General features: G+C 43.1%; 1 protein-coding gene across 1 annotated transcript in view; it reads right to left on the reverse strand.

Annotated features, from left to right (window-relative positions):
* ILKAP (integrin-linked kinase-associated serine/threonine phosphatase) overlaps window positions 1–22,862 on the reverse strand; it is a 38,268-nt gene that overhangs the window by 8,852 nt on the left and 6,554 nt on the right. The window contains exons 2-9 of the mRNA XM_011980336.1: window positions 15,308–15,373; window positions 14,777–14,833; window positions 10,374–10,487; window positions 8,633–8,759; window positions 5,932–6,038; window positions 4,466–4,559; window positions 4,091–4,178; window positions 2,533–2,654 (exon numbers count right to left, since the gene is read on the reverse strand). Of these exons, the coding sequence (XP_011835726.1) occupies window positions 2,533–2,654; window positions 4,091–4,178; window positions 4,466–4,559; window positions 5,932–6,038; window positions 8,633–8,759; window positions 10,374–10,487; window positions 14,777–14,833; window positions 15,308–15,373 (775 nt within the window). The remainder of the gene's footprint in view (window positions 1–2,532; window positions 2,655–4,090; window positions 4,179–4,465; window positions 4,560–5,931; window positions 6,039–8,632; window positions 8,760–10,373; window positions 10,488–14,776; window positions 14,834–15,307; window positions 15,374–22,862) is intronic.

Here is a 22,862-nt window from a genome sequence, read left to right on the forward strand (position 1 = left end):
TTCAAATTGGTAAAGGACAGAATGAAACATTTATTCTGCTTTTTTAGAAGAATCTATGATGTTCTTTTATTGATGATGAATAAGAAGTTCCTTTACAGGATGCCCGCTAATACATGTGAAAGGAATCACAGAATATGAAAATCATCTTTGACATCCCTGATGAAATAATGATTTAGGGATGCTAAGACCATTAGGTGAAAGGCTGACAGGAAACAGAATATTCACAAGGTACCAGTGAACCTCCCCAGTTTACTTACTGATGACACAAGGTAACAGGAGCATCTGGCTGTTACCACTGAAGCCAAGTGCTGGGATTTGGCAACTGACAGGTCACATTATGTGCCTACTGAAGTGAAGGACTACTGAGTAAACAGCATCCCCCATAAAACATCTCATCTGAATCTAAAGAAGGCCTTACACCTAACTTCCAGTTTATAGGAAATATACGGAAATAACACCATAAAAAAAATACGCAAGTTCAGAATGGTGGTGACTATACAACTGCTAGCCTATAACACGGTTCAAAGCCTGGTAAGAAATTAGTCTTGGCAGGGTGCAGTGGTGCACACCTGTAATCCCTGCACTCTGGGAGGCCAAGGCAGAAGGATCACTTGAACTCAGCTTAGAAAACAGAGAGAGAGACTCTCTCTCTACCAAAAAATAAAAAAAAAATAGCCAGGCATAGTGGTACATGCTGTGCTCCCAGCTACTTGAGAGGCCAAGGCTGGAGGATTGCTTGAGCCTCAGAGGTCAAGGCTGCAGTGAGCTGTGATTGTGCCACTGCACTCTAGGCAACAGAGCAAGACACTCTCTCTCTCAAAAAAAAAAAAAAAAAGAAATGCCAAGTCAAGTCCACAGTAGACATGAATGCTGACTAGACCCTCGTTTGAAACAAAGACACTTTGGGGATAACTCGGGAAATAAGAATTTGGACAGGACATTAGACAACCTAATATAACCTAAGGAAATATTATTATCTTAGGTGCGAAAACTCTCATTAATTATGGCAAGAACGTCCTTATCTTCAGGAGGTGCATGCTTAAGTATTTAGGGTGTTATGTCATCATATCTGCAACTTTTAAACAGCTCAACCTGACACACATCTATACAGACTAAACATGTCACAATGTTCACTGCTAGTAGATTTGGAAATGTTTGTTTTACTACTGTAAAGTTTCTTCTGTATGTCTGAAAAATTTAATAATAAAAGCTGAGAGTGGGGGAGCCAGACCTGGCCTCAGGCACAACTGGCCTTACTTTCAGCCATAGGACTGTCAGTATCAAATTATTTTCAAGGAGTTCAGGCAAAAGCAGAATAAATGTAAAACTTACAAGAAAGGGGAGAAGAGGTGATGCTTACACTCACGTTAAGAGTCACATCCTCAGGCATGACTGTCCACAGTAGTTACCAGGACAGTAGTTACGGTGGCAAAAACTGGACAAACAACACTGCTTGAGGCCTGAAAACAGGCCTATAATCCCATCACTGCTCATGCAAACTGCAGCAACCGTGAATGAAACTGCTTCTTACTAATCCAAGAGCTTTTTGAACAAACGCTAAGGGTTCCAACTACTCTCTAGAAACCTCCCTGTACCACTGACTAGATTCAGCCTAGAGCAATAAAAAAGGCTTCCCCAAATGAACAACAGAAGAGAAACTACACTTCAAAGGATAGGTAAGTGCAGTCTTATACTAAAAGATGACATCTCTCTTATCTCTGGCAGAAAATAAAATTTTAATAGTCAAACTGTACAATAAACCAGAAAATACTCCTGGTCAAATTCATAATGCAATGTTCTTGAAGTGGAATTCTAAAGAAAAGACTTATGCCCTCCTTTAGCTGCCTTGGATAGAAGCAGATAATAAAACCAAAGTAGACATATGGTTTTCAAAGATAGAGTGAAACGAAACTGCAAAAGACAAAGGCAAGACAGACAGGTTCCTCTGTGCCGGTTGTTCCCAAAAAGCCCAAAGACAGTTCCCAAGAAGTCCAAAGACATTACTTAACCTGTGTTAACTACTTCAGATTTTCTCTCTGGAGAATTCACCTAAAACTGTAACTTATTCAGTGTGACAAGTGACAGGACAGTGTGTTTTTTGGTTTTTTTTGAGATGGAGTCTCACTCTGTTGCTCAGGCTGGAGTACAGTGGCGCGATTTTGGCTCACTGCAAGCTCCACCTCCCAGGTTCATGCCATTCTCCTGCCTCAGCCTCCCAAGTAGCTGGGATTACAGGCGCCAGACACCACGACAAATGACAGTATTTAAGAAACCCCCTAGGCACAGAAAACACTGTGAACGGTAAATATGAATTTGTCCTTTTGCAAATGTAGGGAGGCAAGAGTCCTTCCACTTGGACACATGTGAAATCTACAACAGTCATCCACCTACGTCACCAGTGTTAGATCTCAGACAGAGCCTCGTCATATTGAAGACTGCCTAACAGGGAAAGTTCTACTTGTTCAAGGTCTCGGGATCCTTCTATAGCCAACAGCCCTCCTTCCCATGAGCTCCTCTCAGTCCCCTGGTTACCTGACGTTTCCTCCAGCCTTCTGTATCCTCATCCGCTCTTCATACTGAGTTGGATTATGCTCTTTGCTGAGGCTTAAGGCTGCATGTTTTTGACTCTCCTCATTATAACGACACAAGATTGCCTGGGAAGATGGAGATTATAATAGTCATGAAATTCAGTGGGCCCAGCATCTAAACGTAGCAGTTGAAGAAAACAGTTAACAATGGAGTTTCACATTCAGCCTCCTGCTGATAAACCTAAGTTCAGAGAATCAAGCAGCAAAGAAGTGTCAAAGACACAACAGTTAGGGAGAGAGTCGCCCCTGGTTTTGATATCAACTCTGGTGCAAACTCTGCTGAATAACTACAGCCAAGCGCTCACTCTGGCTGCTGTCACATTTGTGACATGAAAGGAAGCATTCAACAAGTATCAAAGTCCCTTTTGGCCTGGAGACTACAAGGCCAGAGACATGTCCATGAGCCTATGGAAGGCAAAGAGGAGGGCAAGCGTCGTGCATGCTGGCCGACATCCACACCAGTGCCTCCAGGTGTTCTTACCCTGCCAGGCTCATTCTATCTGTTTTACAGGACACTGAGGCACGAAGAATAAGTAATGCAATAAAGTCACAGAGCACAGCCAGGATTCAAATTTGGGTCTGACTCCTAAGTCTTTATTTTTTTTATTTGTTGCCAATTTTCCTCTTGCTATTTCTGAAGTCATGTGGTCTAAACACGTGGGCTAGGGCCAGTCTACTACAGGGTCTCCAGAATATAAACTCCACCAGGCAGGGGCTGTCATGTGTTATAGTCCCTGCTATACCCCTAGCGCTTAGTATTTGATGAATCATCCCCCTAAAAGTATCAGGGGGAGGGGTCTAAAGATGCTGCTTAAGTGTGGACAGAGTTACTTGGTTCCTGTGACAGCTGAAGGAGCAAGGAAGGCGGTTGAAAAAGTGGCAATGGAACGGAACGTATGGTCCTGACACAGAGGCAGCAGGGTCTGCATCCAGCTTTCCACAGCAGCACCTCTAGGCTTTACAGCATCCCCATGACTGTCACCAGGGGGAACAACACCCTGGGCTTTCTCCCTCAGCTAGGGACTGGGCTCAGGGGATGAATGGCACCTCATCTGTTATTTTCTAGCTACAGCTTTCGAGTTACTCTGAAATCACAGTAACTTTGAGAGGCAGGGGTTAAAGCTTTTCATTCATTACTGTCTAAGGTCAGAGAAATGAAATAAAAGATGATCTAGGCTACTTACATACTGATTACATTCTGATCCACAGCATCACACACACAAACCACGGGAGGAAAAAAGAAACAAAAAAGACAGGATCTGGGTTTTAAAGCACAAGTCTATCACAGGGCGTAAGTCTCCCCAGAGAACAAATGGCCTCTAGCTGGGCTGCTGTTCCCTTACCCAGAAGTTGAACTGCAGCAGAACACTCTGCAGCAGCCCCGGGAGAAGAAAGGTTTCAACCAGACATCATCATTTTAATCTTATTCAACAAGTACTTGCTAAAGTCTTTTCCCCATACAACGTATTGTCATCTAAGTGGGTGGCTCCAGAGCCACATACCCGACTATCTCCGAGGTTGGCAATATAAAGAATGTTGTCTACAGCCAGAACACACGTGGCAGTGGACCCATCTTTCCAGGCAGGCTTCCTGGGGGGAAACACATCAGAAACACAGTCACCACCAACAGCCTAGCACTTTGGGACTAATTTCCAGAGCTGAATGGGAAGTATCTTATACTTCAAAATGGACCATTTCCTTGATACTTGCTTTTTTTCTGTTTTAGATTTAGCTAATGGTTATAAGGGCTTACTGAGTAAGCCCTTACTAGGCACTTTTCAGACAGTGAGCAATAGTGTCAAACCACATCAGAAGACTGAAATGCATTTAGGAAAACACCGCGCACAGTCCACTCAAACTTTTCAAGTTATACTTACTGGCTGGAAGCTTGTTTAAGGAACTCTTCATCCGTATGCTTGAAAGTGTCCAAAAGGCATCTCTTCACGGTTTTCTCTACACTGATTACATCTCCTGTTACAAAAGGGCCGAAAGAAAACAATCTCTCAAGGAGGGAAGATTATCCTCCTCCCACTGTAATTTTGTTTTGTTTTTTGTGGTTTTTTTGAGACGGAGTCTTGTTCTGTCACCAGGCTGGAATACAGTGGCGCGACCTCAGCTCACTGCAACCTCTGCCTCCCAGGTTCAAGCAATTCTTCTGCCTTAGCCTCCCGAGTAGCTGGGAATACACGCGTGCGCGACCACACCAGCCTAATTTTTATATCCTTAGTAGAAACGGGGTTTCACCACATTGGCCAGGCTGGTCTCGAACTCCTGACCTCATGTTCCACCCGCCTTGGCCTCCCAAATGCTGGGATTACAGGCCTGAGTCACCAGGGCCAGCCATTTTGTTTTTGTAATTTCTGCACATCAACTGATTTTTAAGCATGATTAAGAACAATCCGGCCGGGCGCGGTGGCTCAAGCCTGTAATCCCAGCACTTTGGGAGGCCGAGACGGATGGATCACGAGGTCAGGAGATCGAGACCATCCTGGTTAACACGGTGAAACCCCGTCTCTACTAAAAAAATTCAAAAAACTAGCCGGGCGAGGTGGCGGGCGCCTGTAGTCCCAGCTACTCGGGAGGCTGAGGCAGGAGAATGGTGTGAACCCGGGAGGCAGAGCTTGCAGTGAGCTGAGATCCAGCCACTGCGCTCCAGCCTGGGCGACAGAGCAAGACTCTGTCTCCAAAAAAAAAAAAAAAAGAACAATCCCTATTTCTTTAAAAAATTTTTTTTTTTTTTCTGAGACTGGGTATCACTCTGTCACCCAGGCTGGAGTGCAATGGTACAATTGTGGTTCGCTGCAGCCTCAACCTCCTGGGGCTGAGATAATCCTCCCACCACAGCCTCCTGAGCAGCTGGGACCACAGGTGCATACCACCATGTCCAGTTAGTTTGTTTTTTTTTTTTTTGTAGAGATGGAGTCTCCCTATGTTGCTAGGCTGGTCTCAAACTCCTGGGCTTGAGGTATCTTCTGGCCTTGGCCTCCCAAAGTGCTGTGTGAGCCACCGTGCCCAGCCAGAACAATCTCTGTTTCCTCACATATAACACAGTACCATTTGAAGTTGGTTTTACTAGTTTTCCAATAAAGGCAAGACACTAACTGAACCCAAAGACAATTCACAAAAGGTGCCTATCACTCAGAATCATAAGAAGTGCCACCCGAAGTCACACCCGCATGGCCGCTATGCCTGGAAGCCATGGAGTCCACTCCTCAGCACCACTCTTTTAAGATTCATCAATGATTCTCTGCTAAAGCCAAAATGACACATCTGACTGCTTCATACAGCCATCCGAACAGCAATAACCAAAATGAGTATCAACTGATTTCGTTCTCAGTCTCACCTTTAGGAAATTTTCTGATTAAGTTCTGATGCAAATTCTGTGCAGCAAATTTTGAGGCTCGAATTCCTCCATGTCCATCAAAAACAGCAAAATATGAAACCCGAGTACTGAAATAATGAATTGAGAGTTAATCAAATTCTCACAGCGAAAACCACACTTTTCCATTAAAGCTTTTAAATTTCATCTCAAAGAGTGAACATTAATGAGGAAGTCACATTGGTAAGACACCAGTCACACTGTTATGAATGGGGGAAAAAAGGCTTTAACTGAGACAAACATTTAAGAACTTTCACAGCATTTTATCTTTTTTTTTTTTAAAAAAATACTTGTGTGTGGGCCAGGTGTGGTGGCTCACGCCTGTAATCCCAGCACTTTGGGAGGCCGAGGCGGGTGGATCACGAGGTCAGGAGATCAAGACCATCCTGGCTAACATGGTGAAACCCTGTCTCTACTAAAAACATAAAAAAATTAGCCAGACATGGTGGCAGGCGCCTGTTGAACCAGCTACTCGGGAGGCTGAGGCAGGAGAATGGTGTGAACACAGTAGGCGGAGCTTGCAGTGAGCCGAGATTGCACCACTACCCTTCAGCCTGGGTGACAGAGCAAGACTCCGTCTAAAAAAAAAAAAAAAAAAAAACAGATCAAGTCATTTATCGAAAAAAGTCAAAAACAGTTATGCATCACTTAACAACAGCAGAAATGTGCTGTTAAGTGATTTTGTTGTGTGAACATCATAGAACATATTTACACAAACTGAGATAGTGTAGCTTACTACACACCTAAGCTACATACATGGCAGAGCCTAATTGCTTCTAGGCTAAACTGTACAGCACGCTACTGCACGAAATACCAAGGCAGTTGTAACACAACGGTAGTATTTGTGTATTTAAGCATACCTTAACATAGAAAAGGTACAGTAAACATGGTATTATGGCCGAACACAGCAGCTCACACCTGTTAATCCCAACACTTTGGGAGATGGCCAAGGCAGGAGGATCACTTGAGGCCAGGAGTTCAAGACCAGCCTGGGCAACATAGCGAGACCCCATCTCTACAAAATTTGTAATCTTATGGGAGCACCACCATATATGCAGTCCATCAATGACTTGATGATGTCATTCAGCACGTGACTGTGTGAGAGCAGGGAGGATATTACAGAATTGTTACTCAAATAAATTTTAAATATCTCATTTTAAAAACCTCTTACTCTTACTCCTATTCCAAGTTTTGCCAGAAAACCCTCATATATGGAATAAAAGATATCGAATAAACTATTTCAAGAAAAAAAAAAATGCCTATGAGAAATGACATTTATTCTAGAAAGCTGCTTTTCTTTCAAATTTTTTGGAATTCCTTTTCAATTTAGGACACCCTGAGCCATGAGAAAAAAACCTCATCTGGTTTATAACTCAGAGCTGTTATCTTCCTGCCTGTTACTTGCAAGGCATGGTTTAGTGTCCCAATTAAATTTACACTCAAAGGATCTGCCTTCTTGGGCTCCAGAGGTCCCTTTCCTGGTTTTAATGCAAATCCCAGGCTGGGTATGGTAGCTCATGCGAGTAATCCCAGCACTTTGGGAGGCCAAGGTGGGAGGATGGCTTGAGCCCAGGAGTTTGAGACAAGCCTGAGCAACTTAAGGAGACACTGCCTCTATAAAAAAATTCAAACAATTAGCTGGCTGTGGTGGCACATGCCTATGGTCCCAGCTACTCAGGACGCTGAGGTGGGAGGACTGCTTAAGCCTAGGAGTCAAGCCTGCAGGGAGCCGGAATTGTGCCACTGTACTCCAGCCTGAGCGAGACAGCAAGACTTTGTCTCAAAGGGTGTGTATACCGTCCCCTCTACATATGATCAGCCGCTCTGCAGCAGCCATCACCTCATCTTCATGAGTAGACCTCTCAGGACAAACGCCATCAGCCCAAATGACTCCAGCACGCTGTATGTTAATGACCAACTGGTGTCAATAAACGTACGTAATGTATTTATTATGTAATTCTGAATTATGTAACCTGTGTAATATATATTAAATATGTACTATAATGTATATTAACAGCCAACTTCATGTCCTACCTTCTGGTTTCTTTTTCTCCAGGCCCAAGAGCTTATCCAGAAGGCTTCATTTTAGTTTGTATAGTTGCAGCTAATTTTTCATTGTCTGTCATTTCCTTGACATCATTTTGACTTTTGTTCTTCCTGGGCCCTGATTATCTGTACTAGCTCTCCTTGATCACCATTCATATTTTAATTAGTGGCTTCCAACTCTTATCTTCTAGGTCATGGAATAAAAATATTCTCTGCCAGAAGCTGTTCAGTTGCTGGTAAGGAGTAACACACGCTGCAGAGCCCTGCCATGGAGCATCGTCTCCCGCTCAGCTACTCAACCGCGACACTACTGACATCCCAGGCTAAACAGTTCTCTGTTGTGGGGCTGCCCTGCGCTGCTAAGATGCTCAGCAGCATCACTAGTCTCTACCCACCAGACACCAGTAACAACTCCCTCCCGCACTGTGACAAAAATGTACCCAAACACTGACAAATGTCCCCTGGGCGGGGAGCAAAATCAACCCCAGCTGAGAATCATTGATGTACAATCAAGTGATGTGTTAGTCTTTCTAGTAAATACATACTAGCCAGTCCAAAATGCCAGTCAGAACCCAGGAGATGTTAATGCCGGCTGGGCTTCCTACCACATGAGACTCACATGAGGGACGATGGGGGCCTACACTCCTCGGTGATGTCGTTCAGGATGACGTGGGCATCCTGCATCTCCTCCCTCTCACCCTTCCGCTCAGCCACATAGCCCTTCAGACCAAAGATCACCGAAGAGGCTAAGGAAAAGAGAACAAAAAAGCCAATACAAAACTGTGCCCAACCCGCTGGAAACCCTAGTCCCAGAGCAAATGAGAGGGAACTATGACTGTCTGACTCAACAATATCCTAATGGTGCAAACAAATAAGCAATACCCCTTAAGGCATCTTCCCAGCTGCAAATCTATAACTAAAATCAGAGCACTGTTGGACAGGGTAAGCTCTAAGAGGTTGCACAGGGACACGAATGAGGAGTCAGTGAGCACAAAACAATTCTGTCTAGGGTATAAGTCAAAGCACCAGGGCAAGGGATGTGCTGCCATCCCAGAGAAGTGAGATTCAAATCAGGGGAAAGAATCACGTGCAAATTAGTCTTGTGATAATTGAATAAGGACAAATGCAAGTCAGCAGAGTTTGTCTCAAAAGCCCTGTAAGATGCCCTGAAAATACGTATTTCCATGCTCAACGCTGGTGAAGAATTTGAACAAACAGTAGAATTGGTTGCTTTTACTTCAACTGAGGAAGAAACAGATAAAAGATTCCAATGCAGGCAGAGATCTATTTACATTTAATGGTTAGGCTCATTTAAGCTCATTTTCTGATAACTAATGCCAAATAATAAACACTGTGAAGAGCTGTCCTCTGGGAAGGGACAAGCTAAACTGAAGATGACATCTTCCCAGCAAAGCTACAAGTGGGTTTTTTCAATACCTCTGCCTGCATCATACAGCCTTCACTAAGATAATTTGTGGCAAAGGACAATGCAGTCAATGAAAATCCCACAGCTCGGGCCAGGCGTGGTGGCTCACACCTGTAACCCCGGCACTTTTGGGAGGCCAAGGTGGGCAGATCACGAGGTCAGAAGATCGAGACCATCCTGGCTAACATAGTGAAACCCCGTGTCTATTAAAAATACAAAAAATTAGCCGGGTGTGGTGGTGGGTGCCTGTAGTCCCAGCTACTCAGGAAGGCTGAGGCAGGAGTATGGCGTGAACCCAGGAGGCAGGAGGTAGCACTTGCAGTGAGCAGAGATCGCACCACTTGCACTCCAGGCCAGGTGATAGTGAGACTCCGTCTCAAAAAAGAAAGAAAGAAAGAAAGAAAATTCCACAGCTCAAGAATACTTTAGTACCACAACTGAAGTATTTATTCTCTTTAGTTAATTCTTTTCGTTTTCTTCCCCATTAACTTTGACAAGGTACACAACTGACTACAAATTTCAACGGCTTTTTCCAGGCTTAGGGAAGCTGCCTACAAAGCTAAATCACATAATTCAAAGCACTAATCGACAAACTGCGAACAAAGACTGGAGGTCAGAGAGACACTAGGTGGTCAAAAACTAACCATTCACTGCAGAAGACTAAGAAAAAAACTACCTGTATTTTTTAACTCTTGAGGAACAAATGTAGGTTTCCTATCTGATCAAAGGTAGGATCAGAGATAGATGTACATGAAAAGTAGGGGAAAGCATAGAGAAACTTGGAAATTCATTTGCAAAAAGGGAACCCTACTCATCTCTTAAATACAGACATAAAAAGAAAGTATTATTAGAAAGCTGAAACTGGTTTTGCTCTGGGTTGTTTTAAAATATGAAGTCTAATACATTTGTTTTCAAACTGTCTGAAAACCTTTACAAACTTTCTTTTCCACAAGCTCTTCACTGCCATTCTTCTCTTCCTCGGAGGTTTTTCTCTTTGCTCCTTTCCCTTCATTCTTTACCATCTGGGATATTGACGGGGCAAGAGAACCTGGAAATAAAGTAAAAGCCGGCAGAAACACAGCTGTAGACTGTTGGAAAAAGTCACTAGCAGACTGGGCTTCATCCCAGCACTCAAAGACAAGGTCATTTCAAGCAAGGTCTGGCAGACACAGGCGGACCCAGGAGTTGTGTCTTCATGGTGCGGGGCGTGGGGGCAGGTCCCCACAGTCAGAGAACATAAAGATCTAGGCCCTGAGTCAAACTGACCCTGCTGAAGGGGTTTGTAAAAGACTTTTCTCAGTGGTAAAAATATGTATTTTTCTGGCCTGTAGCATATACATGTTTTTATATCCACAGGCTCTTAGCGTTAAACACTTACAAAATCTGTAAGCAAACTAACATATCCTAAACAAGTTCCAAAAAGTAGTACCCAAAAAGACTCAAAATGAGGTAAATGGCAGCCTTTAAGAACTGTAATACATCCTTTCAAAGGCAAAATAGGGCTGCCACAGCTGTTCCCACTAGCAAAAGGATGAATCTGTACTCAAAGCCAGAGAGAAGGGAATCTGCAGTGTATATGTGTTTGAAATCAGAAAAGTCAAGTTTCAAAGAGTGTGCAACTGAACTTTTCAGTCTCAGCTGTCTTCACCTACGCGTAACATGGTAAGAATACTGTCATCTCAGAGGGACGTTTGAAAATGGGTGAGCACAGGTAAGAAGAGCATTTGTTACAGTGCCTAACACATCAATCTCCAATAAGGGCAGCTGTTGTCCTCATAAATGACTTGAAATGTTCTCTGCATTTAGGTATAAAAGTATGCAATAGCCAGATGCAGTGGCACATGCCTGTAGTCACAGCTACTTCCAGAGACTGAGGCAGGAGGATCACTTCAGCCCAGGCATTTGAGACCTGCCTGGGCAAAGTAGTGAGATGCTTCTCTTAAAAAAAAAAAAAAAAAAAAAAAGGATGCAAGTACTTACGTACTTACTCAACCTACTCTTTGCCAGACATTTCTTTTTCTTTTTGTTTTTGAGACAGGGTCTCATTCTGTCACACAGACTAGATCGCAATGGCATGATCATAGTTTACTGCAGCCTCCAACTCCTGTGTTCAAGTGATCCTTCCGCCTCAGCCTCCTGAGCAGCTGGGACTGAAAGCAGGAACCACCACACCCAGCTAATTTTTTAATTTTTTTGTAAACACAAGGTGTCTTTTTTTTTTTTTTTTTTTTTGAGACAGAGTCTACTCTGTCGCCCAGGCTGGAGTGCAGTGACGCAATCTCAGCTCACTACAACCTCCACCTCCCGGGTTCAAGCGATTCTCCTGCCTCAGCCTACAGGCGTGCACCATCACACCCAGCTAATTTTTCTATTTTTAGTAGACAGGAGGTTTCACCATGTTGGGCAGGCTGGTCTCGAACTCCTTGTGTCAGACATTTCTTAGTGCTGAGGAAAAGGTAATGAAAATGTTCCTGCCCTCAAGAAGAGTAAATTACTTGCACAAGCACCTATTTCTGCAACAGTGTAACATGATACACATATGCACCCTGCATAATGCAACACAGATGTTTCCAACAGTATCTCTCCCAAAGGTCCCCATTAGTGTCCTATGGCTTACTGTGTGGGTTCCCGTTTCTCCAAATGGATATGAAACTATCTTCCTTTAAAATTCCAAAACCGATGGCCAGGTGTGGTGACTCACGCCTGTCATCCCAGCACTTTGGGAGGCTGAGATGGGCAAATCATTTAAGGTCAGAAGTTCAAGACAAGCCTGACCAACAAGGCGAAACCCGGTCTCTACTGAAAATACAAAAAATTAGCCGGGTGTGGTAGTGCCTGTAATCCCAGCTACTTGGGAGGCTGAGGCATGAGACTCACTGGAACCCAGGAGGCGGAGGCTGCAGTGAGATGAGATCTCACCACTGCGCTCCAGCCTAGGAGACAGAGCGAGCCTCCACCTCAAAAAAAAAAAAAAAAGAAAAAGGCCAGGCGCAGTGGCTCATGCCTGTCATCCCGGCACTTTGGGAGGCAGAGGCAGGCGGATCATGAGGTCAAGAGATTGAGACCATCCTGGCCAACATAGTGAAATCCCGTCTCTACTAAAAATACAAAAATTAGCTGGGTGTGACGGCATGCACCTGTAGTCCCAGCTACTCGGGAGGCTGAGATAGGAACTTGAACCTGGGAGGTAGAGGTTGCAGTGAGCTGAGATCGTGACATTGTACTCCAGCCTGCCAACAGAGTGATACTCTGTCTCAAAAAAAAAAAAAGAAAAGAAAAGGAAATAATAAAATTTCAAAAAGACACCTTACAGCTTTGTTACTGACTTCTAAGCAAATTACACTGTAGTCAGAGAATGCAGTCTGTACAAGAAACAGATTATTGAGGCTTATTTTATGGTTTAGTACATAATTAACTTTTGTAAGCGGTTCCTGCCTGCTTAAGAATGTGTTATCGGGCCAGGCAAGGTGGCTCACACTCATAATCCCAGTACTTCGGGAGGCTGAGGCCGGCAGATCACGAGGTCAGGAGATGGAAACCATCCTGGCTAACACGGTGAAACCCCATCTCTACTAAAAATACAAAAAAAATTAGCTGGGCATGGTGGTGGGCGCCCGTAGTCCCAGCTACTTAGGAGGCTGAGGTGGCAAAATGGCATGAACCCGGGAGGCGGAGCTTGCAGTGAGCTGAGATTGTGCCACGGCACTCCAACCTGGGCGGCAGAGCGAGATTCCATATCAAAAAAAAAAAAAAAAAAAAAAAAAGGAAAAGGAAAAAGAATGTGTTATCGGCAGGGTGCAGTGGCGCACGCCTATAATCCCAGTACTTTGGGAGGCCAAGGTGGGCGGATCACAAAGTCAGGAGTTCAAGACCAGCCTGGCCAATATGGTGAAATCCCATCTCTACTAAAAATACAAAAATGAGCCGGGCATGGTGGCGCATGCCTGTAGTCCCAGCTACTCAGGAGGCTTGAAGCAGGAGAATCACTTAAACCTGGGAGGTGGAGGTTGCAGTGAGCTGAGATTGCGCCACTGCACTCCAGCCTGGGTGAGAGTGCGAGACTCTGTCTCAAGAAAAAACAAAAAAGAATGTGTTATCTTCTCAAGAAATCTAAAACATTAGACCCAAGATTATATATCCAAAATATCAAGCTTGCTAATCGTGTTATGTAAATCTTCTAAATTGTAACTACTTTATTGTCTTTTGTCCTGTAGATAAGAGACAGCTATGCTGTATCTTCATTTCTTTTATTAAATCCCTTAATAGCCTTCTTTAAACATATTAACTTTCGTTTTTCTTGGGAGACAGAGTGTCGCTCTGTCACCCAGGCTGGAGTGCAATTGCGTGATCTCAGCTCACTGCAACCTCCGCCTCCCGGGTTCAAGCGACTCTCCTGCCTCAGCCTCCTGAGTAGCTGGGACTACAGGCACGTGCCACCATACCCAGCTAATTTTTGTATTTTTAGTAGAGACGGGGTTTCGCCATGTTGGCCGGGCTGGTCTTGAACTCCTGACCTCAAGTGATCTACCCGCCTTGGCCTCCCAAAGTGCTGGGATTATAGGAATGGGCCACCACGCCCAGCCAGAACATACTAACTTTCATTACAACTAAGGGTACTATCTTTATTGGGAAGGTTTCAGGCTACACTGTGGGTGTGAGGATGCTGCAATTTTTTGGTATGGGTCTATAGCCCTGAAGATTGAGAATTCTTATGTAAGATGACTATAGTACTTTTTCTAAAATATAGAAAATATACCTGCATATGAAATGGGACTACCTGCATCCCCACTGCCCCCACACCATCTATCTCCCAACCTCTCCTAACCCTCATCTTCCCCAACCAGAAGAGCTCCACGTAAGTTCTCATGAGACAGAATCATACCTTTACCACAATGGCAACGGGAATCTGCTCTACTCTTCCCTTCTACTTAATGAGGACATGTAAAGGAGTATGTTCAGGAAAAGGTAGAGCCAGTGCTACTAGCCTTGATACATTTGGGTCAAGCACTCTGTTTAACAAGGCAAATCAGAATAATGAACTCTGAATTTTAAAAAAATGTTAATAACAAAGTTAAGAGTAAATTAGTGAACTCTTAATTCTTAAAGGCAGTTCCAACAATCTGAACCTCAAGAAGTTAATATCACCAGAAAGTAATATAGTATTATCTTATCTTTGTGCTTCCAATTAATGTGCCTGTTTATAGTTTTAGTAAACCTTATACTGTAAGACTTAATGGCATCCAAATCCTGTTAAAACCTATACATAAATTTCACAGAAGAGTAAAATACTATGTATTATTTCCACCAGCACCTTGGATTTTTTTTCCTACCACTTACCTGAATCGCCACTGCTAGCGGGTGGGAGATCATCAAAAAGCAAAGGTCCCCCTGATCCTGAAACACAGCAGAACACTTAGTGAGCCCACAAAAAATACGTAAGGCTGAACTTTCAGAATCCATCCCACCAGGACACCTATGTAGGTTACTGAAATAAACTCAAAACTCTCGCGTCAATCCAGTGGCAACTCATACTGCGGTGAATAATATCTTGAACCTATTTTAAAGTCTTATTATTTCAAAGGAAATAAAAATCTGCCTTAAAAAGTTAAATTGTATTTCAGGTAGTAAAATAAATACTCAAATGAACCAGAGAAAACTGCTCCACATTTTCTTGCAGTACTTCTCAGGGCTAGCGACTAGCAGATTTTTCTGCCTTACCTGATGCCATGGATTCAAAACTTAAAGACAGTCCAACACCTAAAACATCTGTGTGTTGAAAATGGGGGAAAGGGAAAAAGATTGAGACAACTACAATCCCAGGATGAGTAGAGACGTTGACACACACCTGGGAGAGCCTGAAGACTGTACCTGAGTCAGTACTGCTGGCCGGAGGGAGGTCATCAAAGAGCAGGGGTCCTTTCTGAGCTTCTTTCCCTAAAACACAGAAAAGCTGTTTAGAGAGCATATGGCCATCACCCAGGACAGATTTTCAAAGAGGAAGATCATGTGGTCTCCCCTGCTTTGAGACAAGTTTGCTATTAGATTCTAATTTTCTCCTTCCTGTTGGATAAATTTTTAAAAAATATTTTCTTAGCAGCTTTTTAAATCTGGGCATCTGTTTCCAACAGTTGCAGTCAACATAAAAGCAATGAATGATGCCCTAACAGGCATTTTCAGGGCCACTGAGTATTTTGAGGAAAACAAGTATTTTCTTGATAATTTCATTATTGAAAGCATGAAACATTTAAAAGTCTTTCTTTAAAATAGAATCCTGGGAAGCAAAAAACTGATTCTAGACCAAGAAAACAATACTTAGGATTTCAAGATGGACGTTCAGAAATTTGGGGGCGGGGGAAGAGGGGAGGAACCTTCAAAGACCTACAAGTTTGTAAAAATCCTATTTCAGTAACATTCTGCAAGGAAAGAAAATCTGTTGGAACCTGGTGTCCCTAGCCCCAGCACAGTGCTTGATTCAATAAATAGCTTTGGAGAAAATAAGGAGTTTCAGGTAATCAAAGATAGCCTCAGGAGAAAGTCAGGAAACTCTTTTAACAAAAAATGTGAAGATTTACATTCCAAACGTATGTCTTAAATGCTTTATGCCCAATTATCTTTTTCCACATAAAATTTAACCACCATTCCTTATTATCCAGCTTTTTCCTGAAATTCTATTTAAGCTATTAGATATCTGAACTGGCACACAAGAATCCAAATTAGAAGTATACACGTTCACCTCCTGCAAAATTCAACACACCAACCAAACACACCGGCTTTATCCCACCTCTTGTTCCTCAGAGTTCAAGTATAAAGATGTGCTCATTTAAGCCAGACGCAGTGGCTCATGCCTATAAACCCAACACTTTGGGAGGCTGAGGTGAGAGGACTGCTTGAGACCCGGAGTTCAAGACCAGCCTGGGCAACATGGCAAAAAAATGTCTACAAAAAAGTACAAAAATTAGCCAGGTGTGGTGGCAGGCGCCTATAGTCCAAGCTACTCAGGAGGCTGAGGTGGGAGGATCACCTGAGCCCAGGAAGGCCAAGGCTGCAGTGAGCCATGACTGGGCCACTCCAGCCTAGGCAACACAATGAGACCCTGTCTCAAAAAAAAAAAGTACTCACTTAAAAATCAATTCACTTTTTTTTTTTTTTTTTGAGACTGAGTCTCACTCTGTTGCCCAGGCTGGAGTGCAGTAATGTGATCTCAGCTCACTGCCTCCGCCACCGGGTTCAAGTGATTCTCTTGCTCCAGCCTCCTGAGTAGCTGAGATTACAGGCGCACACCACCACGCCCCAAATAATTTTTGTATTTTTAGTAGAGATATGGTCTCACCATATTGACCAGGCTAGTCTTGAACTCTTGACCAAGTGTTCTGCCTGCCTCAGCCTCCCAAAGTGCTGGGATTACAGGTGTGAGCCACCATGCTCGTCCTAATTTTTGTATTTTTAGTAGAGACAGGGTTTCACCACGTTGGCCAGGCTGGTCTCAAACTCCTGGCCTCAAGGGGTCCACGCTTGAGGACCCATCCCAGCCTCCCAAAGTGCTGGGATTACAGGTGAGCTACTGTGCAAGGCCAAACACCAATTCACTTAAACAAATAAATTTATATCCCCCGAGAGGCTCATCCGTATCATCTTTTTGCCTCCATTTAGAAATGAGCTGGGTATCAACTTTCTTCTTTTAAACACAAAAGCTTTAATTAAAATTTATAAACTTAAGGGAATGAAATTTCTCCCAGGGTCTTTGGGTCAGAAGTACCTAAAATACACAAGAAATTCCTGAGTTAACAAAAAATAACTATTTTGCTTTATATCCCTAATACAAACGGGAAAATGTATTCTCATCTCTCAGGATGACCCTAAACAAATTAAGGAATTGCAAATACTTTCACTTTTCTTACAAGTGACATAAAGACTCTACAAGTATACAAGAAGCAGAAGAAAGCCATTAAAAAGTATTTAGTATGGCCAAGCGTGGTGGCTCACACCTATAATTCCAGCACTTTGGGAGGCCAAGGTCAGGACTGAGGTCAGGAGTTCGAGATGAGACTGACCAACATGGCGAAACCCTGTCTCTCCCAGAAAAACAAAAATTAGCTAGGCGTGGTGGCGGGTGCCTGTAGCCCCAGTTACTTGGGAGGCTGAAGCAGGAAAATAGCTTGAACCTGGGAGGCGGAGGTTGCCATGAGCTGAGATAGTGCCACTGCACTCTAGCCTGGAGGACAAAACCAGACTCTGTCCCCACCCCACAAAAAAAGTATTTAGGATAACCATTACTCAATGTATTAATCCACTTACAAGAATTCCTAATATCTCGAAGTAGGTCACTTTTGCCCAAACGACACTGGATCTAACAATCAAAACGCCCGTTCTCCGGACAGACTCAAAACCACATGAGATGATCCAGCAATCACGCTGCATTCAGTGGGGTCACAGAGCCAGATGTCTCAGGACAAGGGAGGGGACATTTACAGGTAACAGCCCAACCTGAAGAGCAAACAACCCTTCCACTTGTACCAGATCATATTTTAATTTTTGAATTGACTTGCCCGTCTAAATCAGGTCTTTCCATTGTCACTGTACAATGGGGGAAGTCTTCCTTTACCCAGGTAATAAATACATTTTCAGTTCTTGCAAGCATTCCTCACAATGCAACTTCCAGCTTAGTATTAATACTAGCCTGGCCCCCTCTCCTTTGGCTACAATTCAATCAGATGGTGCCCCAAACTGAGCCCCATCCCCAGAGAACTGCCTATCACCTTCTTTCTCACTCTGGAATACTATGAGAAGTATTTCAATTAAACACAATGAGACCATCTTACATTTTGCTGGCCACAATTGGGAATGGCTTCTAAAAATGATAATACTGCCTGCCTGTCAGGCACTATTCTAAGAACTCTATACATCTTAACTCATTTAATTCTTATGAGATAGGTACTATTATTATTTACTGATTTAAAAACTTAGGCACTGAGGTCAATTACCCATCCAAGATTACAGAGCCAGTAAGGAGTGGAGTGGGGATTCAAAGCCATGCAGTCCATGCTCTTAGTGAGGTACTATGCTGCCTCCATACATGGGCACCCTTCCAGAAACTTCACAAACATCAACTCATTTTACCCTTACAACAATCGTATGATAATCCTGAGATTGTATAAAATCTCTGGAAATACCTTTTGCATCATCAAAAGGATCTTAGAAGTTTATACACGGATTCTTAAAAAAAAAATAAAAATCTATAGGTCATAGATACATAAGGAAACTACCAATTAGCCAAAACCTTAGATTCTTTTTTTTTTTTTTTTTTTTAGACGGAGTCTCGCTCTGTCGCCCAGGCTGGAGTACAGTGGCTGGACCTCAGCTCACTGCAAGCTCCGCCTCCCGGGTTTACACCATTCTCCCGCCTCAGCCTCCCAAGTAGCTGGGACTACAGGCGCCTGCCACCTCGCCCGACTAGTTTTTTTGTATTTTTTAGTAGAGACGGGGTTTCACAGTGTTAAGCTAGGATGGTCTCAATCTCCTGACCTCGTGATCCGCCCGTCTCGGCCTCCCAAAGTGCTGGGATTACAGGCTTGAACCACCGTGCCTGGCTGATTCTTTTTTTTTTTTTTTAATTGAGACAAGAGTCTTGCTCTGTGAGCTAGGCTGGAGTGCAGTGGTGTGATCACAGCTCACTGCAGCCTCACCCTTCTTGGCTCAAGCAATCCTCCCTTGTCAGACTCCCGAGTAGCTGTAACTACAGGCATACACCACCATGCCCAGCTAATTTTTTAATTTTTTGTAGAGACAGGGTCTCACTATGTTGCCCAGGTTGGTCACGAATTTCTGTACTCAAGCAATCTTCCTGCCTCAGCATCCCAAAGTGCTGGGATTACAGGTGTGACCCACTGCTCCAGGCCCTTACATTCTATTTTGAATAAACTGAAATTCGAAGCACTGGGAGCTTGCAATCATTGGACAATGTGTGACCCTGACCTAAAAATTTGGAAGAGGCCCCTCCCCCAATCTTAAAAATACTAGAACCCTAGTGAGAAGACAAGACTAAAAATGTTTATTAATCATAGTTAATCTCACCTAGAACTACCCCCCCACCCCCACCCCAGTTATCTACATTCTGGAGCTAAGTCTACTGGAAGTTATATACTATGCTGAGAAAAATACCCTTGGGTTGGTCATATTCAGGTTAAAGGTTGCTATATCCAATAAAGTTAAAAAAGGATGTTAAAATATGTTGCTGGAACTGTTTTTTATACCTCAATTTTCTTTTCAACTATAAAATAAATCCAGGTGTTTTCCAAACGCCACACAGGTATTATCAGAAAAAGGGGACGGGTTCCACCGCACTCCTCAACCACAGTATGAGTTTAGTATGTCCTTTCCACTTTCCTTAACGCTCATGTACATGGATACATGCATTTTAATTTGTAGAAGACAGAGTCATACTCTACACAATACTCCAGATATATTGTTCACACAACCCATCAAGGCATGCTCCAGGCCAACACACTCAAGTCTAATTCATTCTCTCCAACAGCAACATATGCGAAGCATCTCCACTCCTTCGACCAGATCCTACTGATGGGTTCAAGCTTTTCCCAGTTCTTCATATGACAAGTGACGCCACAATCAACAACCTGATACATGTATTCCTGCTTAATATGCTAGACTGCTCGTCAAAGAATATTAGTTTAAATCTCATAGAAGCCAAAATTTGTTCCCCAAAAAGTTGTAATTTTCACTCCCAAAATACTTTATGAGAATGTCTATTTCTCTACACATTCACCAATGTTACCAATTGTTGCTCATCTGATAGGTGAAAAGGTAACTAGTTCCTCAGCAACTTTCTGTTGATGGGCCATTTGTATCCCTTACCTCTGGACCGGTAGAATACATCCTTTGACCATTTTTCTAGTGGGTTTTATTTTTTCCTATTAATTTTGTGAGCCTTTCTCATACCCTTAGTAAGTATATTGTAAATATTTTCTCTGTCTTTTGCCTTTATAGTATCATTTGTCCTGCAGAAATTTTAAATTTTTACATAGTCAAATTCACTTTATTTTATGACTTTTTTCTTGTTCAACCCTGTAGTTTCACAATTAATCTGTTTTCCTATAATACCTTAACCTTTATTTTATGTTCAAATATTCATTTTTTTTTTTAATTGTAGAGACAGGGGTCTCACGATGTGCCAGGCTCTTCTCAAATTCCTGGCCTCAAGCCATCCTCATGCCTTGACCCCCCAAAGCGCTGGGATTACAAGTATGAGCCATTGAGCCCAGCCTCCAATTTTTTAAAAAGTATTTTTAAGATGGTGTGGCAAGCAAATATTTTACTTCATCCTCAACAACTGACCATCATTTTTTAATGTACTGGTGTAGCAACCAAACAAGTAAAAGAACCACCCTATAAAAGTGAAACCAAGTCACTGGCAAAGCAATTTTAAACCACGACATCTGTAACTGACATATACGGATTGTCAAATACAAGCTGCCAATCCTAAAGACATCAAGTTGGCACTTTCATGGGTATGACATAGAAAAGTTCCATTTCTGCCTGATATGAACAAACACTTCTTTTTTTCAGGTAAAATGTATATATATATCTCCTTTAAAAAACTTGATTCACTCAGCAATTAAAACTTTTAAGGGCTTGATAAAACTACTAATTTAGCAAAATACCTGAAATGTTTAGTGCATTCTATGTATCTTTCCAGATTATAAAAATTTAAGAGGTTTGGGGTGGAAACATTAGCTGCAATGTTTAAAACAAAAATAAAAAGATCTAAACAAAATATTAATGCATTTGATGTGATATAAGCAGTGTAGTATTCACCCTTTGGACACTTAGTGCTTTCCCATAATTCATTTAAGACTGCATTTTTCCACTTTTAAACACCTGTTAATGGCTCAGCCAGGCACAGTGGCTTACACCTGTAATCCCAGAACTCTGGGAGGGCCAAGGTGGGCAAAACACTTGAGCCCCAGGAGTTCGAGAGCATCCTGGGCAACGTGGCAAAGCCTCATCTCTACAAAACATACACAAATTAGCTGGCTGTGGTGGTGCACACCTGTAGTCCCAGCTACCCAGGAGGCTGAGGTGGAAGAATCACCTGTGCCCGGGGAGGTCGAGACTGCAGTGAGCTGTGTTTGTGTCACTGCACTCCAACCTGGGCGACAAAATGAGGCTGTCTCAAAAATAATAACCCTGGCTAACATCTATAAAACATGATACATTCTACCCCACACCATGTGCAGCACGATACATACTGTACTGATTTCTACAGTAACAGTGGGAAGTGTCACCTCTTTTTACAGATGTAGGAATAGCCACAGAAGGCAAGAGTTAGGCCGGGCGCGGTGGCTCAAGCCTGTAATCCCAGCACTTTGGGAGGCTGAGACGGGCAGATCACAAGGTCAGGAGATCGAGACCATCCTGGCTAACACGGTGAAACTCCGTCTCTACTAAAAAATACAAAAAACTAGCCGGGCGAGGTGGCGGGCGCCTGTGGTCCCAGCTACTTCGGAGGCTGAGGCAGGAGAATGGCGTAAACCCGGGAGGCGGAGCTTGCAGTGAGCTGAGATCCCCCCACTGCACTCCAGCCTGGGCGACAGAGCCAGACTCAGTCTCAAAAAAAAAAAAAAGAAGGCAAGAGTTAGTAAGTGAAGAGTTGGATTCTAAACCAAATAGTCTGGTTACATTTCCTGTTATTGCGCTCTGTGAAAATAACTAGGTCTTTTATTGTTCACTGCATTATGTGGTACCCACAAATCATGTGTGAGGGTCATGATGCACAGTGTACGCTCATTACTCCATTCACTTTAGCAATCAATATGATTTATTCAAAGTATGGTATTTTTTTAAAATCACAGTATTTTCACAAATATGTGAAATCAGATTCTGTTCCTGTACAAACGATTTTAACCTGTCAAATCTCATCTTGTTGTTTGTAGCTAACTGCCTGCAATGATAACTGTGGATCCCAATTGTCACTCATTTTAGTATTTAATCCCTCTCAGCTTCCAATCATCTACAAATTCTGAGATCTTCTTCGTTTTAAAGCTATTTTAAAAAATACACTCAGCCAAGCAAGACCTGTTGACAATTGTCAGGGTCCTCCTGGCAGATGGGGAGCTAATCAATCCATTTTCGGGGGGTCGGCAGTTTAAACACCATGCACCCCCTCTGCCACCCTTTCAGCTCAGTCGAGGTTGGAAACTGAGTTTGGAAAAAACGGCTACAGGACGTACCTTTCCCACTGTATCTGGCAAAAGGCTGCTAACGTGCCACCTTAAGAGATTTTGAGTTGCCAGGTTTTTTGTCAGTAAAGGGAGCCTACCCCCGAGCAGAACCTAATTGCAGGTAAAAGGCAAGGGAGACTTTAAAACTCATAGGTTTACAGGCACACCGGTGAATCCAAACACTGCTC

The sequence above is a fragment of the Mandrillus leucophaeus genome, unplaced genomic scaffold (assembly GCF_000951045.1).
Source record: "Mandrillus leucophaeus isolate KB7577 unplaced genomic scaffold, Mleu.le_1.0 Scaffold21, whole genome shotgun sequence".
Classification (NCBI taxonomy): domain Eukaryota; kingdom Metazoa; phylum Chordata; class Mammalia; order Primates; family Cercopithecidae; genus Mandrillus; species Mandrillus leucophaeus.